Below are 5,861 nucleotides of genomic sequence, written 5' to 3' on the forward strand. Positions count from 1 at the left end.
TGCATAATTTTCAGTGCTGGATGAAGTATTCAGATTATTTAAGTCTGATTATGTAAAAGTACTAACACCACACTGTGAAAATACTCCACTGCGAGTAAAAGTCCTGCATTCAAAACCTTACTTAAGTACAAGTATTTCCAGCCAAATTCACTGGAAAAGTAAAAGTACTCAAAGTATTTTACTATGATATATGATGTGTGTGGATTAATATTACTGCTGCATTAATGTGTATGATGCGTTTTACAGCTGCAGATGTTTAAGACTGAGCTAATTCTAGCTACTTTATATACTGTTGGGTAGTTTAATCTACAGCAATGCATCATATTATTATGAGAATCTAAAAAAAATCGACAAAAAGTCCAAAACATGCACAAATGCAGGCAGTGATGAAGATATACCATATTACATTATTTTGCTCCCAGTTTTGCTTTTCTTCACAGGATGCATTTGAGCTTTAGAACTGATTTTAAGGTTTTGATAATAAAACCAAAGCCAGGACTTTTATATAAATACATGTTAGATCTGTTATTTTTGGTATTTATATTTTCATATCATATACTAATTCTGCTCTTAATTAATGTAATTTTTGTTGTTTATTAGGCACTTCTAAACATTCCTTTGAAAAGTGATACCTAAATGTATGACGATAATTATGATAATTATTATTATGTCTTCTTATAGAAACGCAGTATTAAGAAAATACAGAGTTTGATTTGAAAAAATCTGTCTCACCTAAATTTCACTAATATTAAATCTTGTCAGTTTGTCTTAAAAACTTGAAAATGAAAAAAAACATTCAGTACTTTAACTGACGGCTATTTGACATGTTTGTGAGTATTTTAGCTTTGTATTAATGCTTGGTATTATTGTATATTTTCAATTAAAGGCCTGAGGTCAAAGTTTTGTTTGTTTAACCTACAGTCCATTAAAGCTCAACACATCTTTATTTTGTGGTTCAACTTGTTCGAGCATGTGCAGACATGAAAAACACAGACATACAGATGTAAATAGTGCAGCCTATTCGCATCTCAGCAGAGTGCTCCAGTGCCAGAAGGACTCTCAATTGATATTGAAATTAAGTGCTTCATGAAACTTGTCATGCCCGGGCCTGACTCTTGGGCTACTGTCCAAACATGTGTTGTAATTATATATGTGGCAAGTTAGAAAACAGATACATGATGAATACTTTGGACAGAGTTTCATCTAGCCCCAAGAGAAAAATTCCTGTCGCCCATATTTTGTGCATGAAAAGTGAGGAAAAATAAGGGATTTCCTAAAAATGAAAGCACAAGCATTTCAGCCCATTACACATGTATTAAAGTGACTCCACTCTACATTATGTAGTGAGGTACAAATCAAATGAATGGAGAGAAAGGTGGGCGTGTACGCAGTAAAAGAGCATGTTCTTCAGCAGAGAGGAGGAGGGCAGTGGGAGGGGAGGAGGGGGCGTCCTGGGAGGGCACAAGTCTGGGTGGGGTATATAAGGGTGGGCAGAATTCACATGTAGCAACAGACCTCAGTGTGCTGACAACGACTGTGGATCTATCTGCACCAAACATAGATTTTTCTTCTTTTTAACAAAAAGGATAAGAAGAGAAGAGAGAGAATGGAGCCAACTGAAGGTCCCTATGAGTACTACGACTACGAGGAGACAGAAAACTCCACCATGTGTGACTATTCTGAGTGGACGCCGTCGTACTCCGTCATCCCGGTGCTATACATGCTTATTTTCATCCTCGGCCTCTCTGGAAATGGGGTGGTCATCTTCACCGTGTGGAGGGCCCAGGGTAAGCGGCGAGCTGCTGACGTCTACATTGGCAACCTGGCCCTGGCTGACCTCACCTTCGTGGTCACTCTGCCTCTGTGGGCCGTCTACACAGCCATGGGCTACCACTGGCCCTTCGGAGTGGCCCTCTGTAAGATCAGCAGCTACGTGGTCCTGCTCAACATGTACGCCAGCGTCTTCTGCCTCACCTGCATGAGCTTCGACCGCTACCTGGCCATCGTCCACTCCTTGTCCAGCACCCAGCTGCGCACCCGTGGCCACACGCAGGCCTGCCTGACGGCCATCTGGCTGCTGTCTGGTCTCCTGGCTGCCCCGACTCTGATCTTCCGCACCACCAAATATGATCCAACAAGCAACCGCACATCCTGCGCCATGGACTTCAGCCTGGTGGTGACAAACAAAGAGCAAGAGAACCTGTGGATCGCTGGTCTCAGCATCTCCTCCTCAGCTCTGGGCTTTCTGCTGCCTTTCCTGGCGATGATGGTGTGCTACGGCTTCATCGGCTGCACCGTCACCCGCCACTTCAACACTCTGCGCAAAGAGGACCAGCGTAAGAGGAGGCTGCTGAAGATCATCACCACGCTGGTAGTGGTGTTCGCCGCCTGCTGGATGCCCTTCCACGTCGTGAAGAGCGCTGACGCCCTGTCCTACCTGGACTTGTTTCCTGCCACCTGTGCCTTCCTGCGCTTCCTGCTGCTCGCCCACCCGTACGCCACCTGTCTGGCCTACGTCAACAGCTGCCTCAACCCCTTTCTCTATGCCTTCTTCGACCTGCGCTTCAGATCCCAGTGTCTGTGCCTACTCAACCTGAAGAAGTCTTTGCATGCAAGCCCCGCCAGCTCGCTGTCCTCTCAGAAGACAGAGGCTCAGTCTCTGGCCACGAAGGTGTGACGGCAGCTCAGGGCCCAGATGCATGCTGGGGAAGAGGTGAACAATGCAGGACAATGCAGGTAAATCAAAACTTTGCAACGCTGGGTGCTTCGTCTGCAGTCAGTTTCAGGGCGTCACCTTTGCTCCTATGTGACTCTGCGGACTGCTGTAGGCGTTTGCCTGAAGACGACAGTTAGGCTTGTGGTTTTGGGGTCTGACCAACTCGAGCCTCACATTCAGTAGCGAGGCAGCAAAACTGAACTACTTAATACAAGGGACCAAGCATGAACCAGACTTTTTTTGGGAGGGGGGGTGGGGGTGGAATGTATTTCAAGAGAACCACATGCTCATGTGTTTCTCTTGGTTCTCTTGTGGACTTCATGCAAAATACTGACTTTGAACTCTGAGTCCCAGAGAAGTGTATTACTCGTGCATTTGCCACTGCTGTTCTTGTTTTCATTTGTAAGCACTTGAGGTGTGATTTCTACCAGACGACCCCGCTCTCCAGCTCGGTCCATAGTATCTGCACATCACAGCCGGCAGTGTCGCGTACGTGTGTGTGTGTGTGTGTGTGTGTATGAAGGGTGTGCCGGTCAGTAAGAGGTGTTGGGAGTCTGATAAGAGTGTTGTGACGAGAGACGGAGGTAGTGGGAGGGGAGGGGAGGGAGACCCAGACAGACAGACAGATGGCAGCTGACAAATGTTTCCAGGCTGCTGGAGGGCACAATTAAAAGGTGACTGCTTTGACAGTCTGCTTGTGTGTGCGTGTGTGTGTGTGTGTGTGTGTGTGAAGGAATGAGTTTGTGTGTGTTTGTTGAGTGTCAGAATGACAATGAATTTGTTCCTGACAAACACATGAAAGCATTTTGTGAATACACATTATTTTGAATTCATGTTTATGATTTGTAATAAAAGAAAAAAGGTGCTCACAGATATTCTCTCTCTGGTCTCAGTCTGTTACTTGTGATAGCTTGTTAAGTCTCGCTGGAATGTATTTTCTCCTATTCAGTGAATGTGCTTCTTCCTGTTGGGGCAGGGGAGGCAGCCTCCCTCCCATTGTGTTTTGCGGGGCCGAAATCAAAGCATATGTCTGCAGGAAATGCATGTTCGACTTCTGTTTCCCTCTGCAAGCATGTTTGTTTCTTCTCCCCTTACAGTCCGCACACACAAACAATCAGCGAGTACAAAAGTTCCTAAATTGGATCAACCACAGGACATTTGGCTTTGTCCCAGAGTCTTCTGAGAGTTAATCATCACAACTTCAGGATTCTTTGTCTGCAGCAATAGATTCCAAAATGCATCCATGATATATCACCAATTATAATGAATCTACCATAATAAACCATGTGATATTTGAATGTATTGGTTTTAGCAAACAAACACCACAACAGGTTGTTGAGCTTTAAATTAGAATTCAATGATTAACCATTTCGACTGTAATAAGCTTTTTAACAGGATCTAATCAGCAACAGAAGGAGACAGAGGGATTGGGCTAATCCTTGGTTACCGATTTGCAGTGGGAGTCGACTATCGGTCCTTGTGTAACACCTTTGATGGAGAATGGCTTAGTCTAAATCAACTACAATTACATTTCATGACTGTGTGCCATTTAAGTAAATGCGACACGCTCAACTCCTCACGGAAGGAAAAAAAGTCATTGTGTCTTTAACTTCAGACAGGTGAAATCTGCAGACTCCCTCCTCACGGGAAGAGAAAGAAATCCAACAGCTGCAGTGACATTCACTCTGTCTCCTTCATCAGTCTCAGCTCTGCTTAATCTCATCTGAGCCAAGACACAAACACAGACATGCAAACACAATCTTTGTTAAACACATCTCTGAATTTAGTCTAGAAAATGTGGATGTAGGACAAAGGGAATTTCCTGAAAACTCCAACTTGGAAGAAATAAAACTGTAAACAAGCACTGTGGTACAATGCATTCACTGGAGAGTCTGCTCAACAACATGTTTTATTGGTGAAACAGCATACAGTGCATTTTTAAATTCCATGTAGCAGCTATTTCTTTACAAGGCCACTTGTCACATTATCCTCCACCTGTCAGCATCAAAGTCCAAACCCACTGTGAAAGACAATCTGGATAGATTATTTTCATGTGTTTTCAAGTTTTATGAAGCTAATGTGATCACGTTACAAAGATTTCATGGCATGAACTAGACACAAAGTGCTGCGAGAGAGCCTTTTGATCCTCTACAGGCCGGGTGTTTGTCTGAGAGGACTGTTCACAAATGATTACACAAATGTTTTCATTCCTCTGTAATAACAGAGTGTGGAAATGAAGTGCGTCTACGCTGGAACCAGGCTTGCCGCGGGGGAATCCCGAGGGTATGAACAGTCTTCATGCTCCCTCTCTAAGAAATGACAAACAACTAGAACAAGTTTCTGGAAAAGAAACAACATTCACGAGCGTAAATTATCGTTTAACCTTTGCTTCAGTAAAATATCTTTTTTAAATAGCATTGCTCTCTGTGTTGATAATGTGACTGAAGCATTATTGTGTCGATCATTTCTGCACCTGTAAGGAGGCAACAGTAGCTCTGTCTGTGCAAAGACGAGCAGCAGTGTTGACTGAAAACACTGCTGAGGGGGGGAAAAAAATCAAAGCTCTATAAAATGACAACAGATAACAAACTCACACCACTAATTATATCCATAATAGTATCTTGTAGACACCACAACATAAATCTGCTTTACTTGCAACTAAATGTTGAATCAATGAATCAGTAACAATAATTCAATAATATGATATATAGTAATAAAACACTTACAAGAGCTGTGTAAATTGTTAAATTTAAACTATCAGCATAGCATTAATACTCATTATATGAAACCAGATACAACTGGGTGGTGGTGGGATGTTAACTAGGTACATTTACTCAAGTACTATACTTAAGTACAAATTTGAGGTACTTTTTACTTGAGTATTCCCATTTTATATAACTTCATACTTGTACTCCACTACATCTCAGAGGCAAATATTGTACTTTCTACTCCACTAGATTTGTCTGAGAGCTTTAGTTACTTTGCAGATCATTCCCGCCCTGTCCAGTGAAAACCACGTACCTCCAAATTTGGTGATTTTAAACTTTCATTTTTCTGATAAACTGAAGGATTAAGTTCCTTTATGGGTTGAGAATATGATTCTACTTAAGTTAAATAAACCCTCTTGCTGATAATACTTGCATAC

The 5,861-nt window shown here is 42.7% G+C and overlaps 1 protein-coding gene across 1 annotated transcript; it reads left to right on the forward strand.

The window, feature by feature from the left end:
• The first annotated feature begins 1,534 nt into the window (after positions 1 to 1,534).
• Positions 1,535 to 2,959, forward strand: LOC139301175 (apelin receptor B-like). The gene has a single exon (XM_070924495.1). It carries the CDS (start codon positions 1,607 to 1,609, stop codon positions 2,675 to 2,677), a length of 1,071 nt encoding a protein of 356 aa, XP_070780596.1. The 5' UTR covers positions 1,535 to 1,606; the 3' UTR covers positions 2,678 to 2,959.
• Positions 2,960 to 5,861: the final 2,902 nt, after the last annotated feature.

The sequence above is a fragment of the Enoplosus armatus genome, chromosome 18, assembly GCF_043641665.1.
Source record: "Enoplosus armatus isolate fEnoArm2 chromosome 18, fEnoArm2.hap1, whole genome shotgun sequence".
NCBI lineage: Eukaryota > Metazoa > Chordata > Actinopteri > Centrarchiformes > Enoplosidae > Enoplosus > Enoplosus armatus.

Excerpts from the sequence above, each read along its gene's own strand:
- LOC139301175 (XM_070924495.1), top strand. The coding sequence starts at position 1,607 with ATGGAGCCAACTGAAGGTCCCTATGAGTACTACGACTACGAGGAGACA.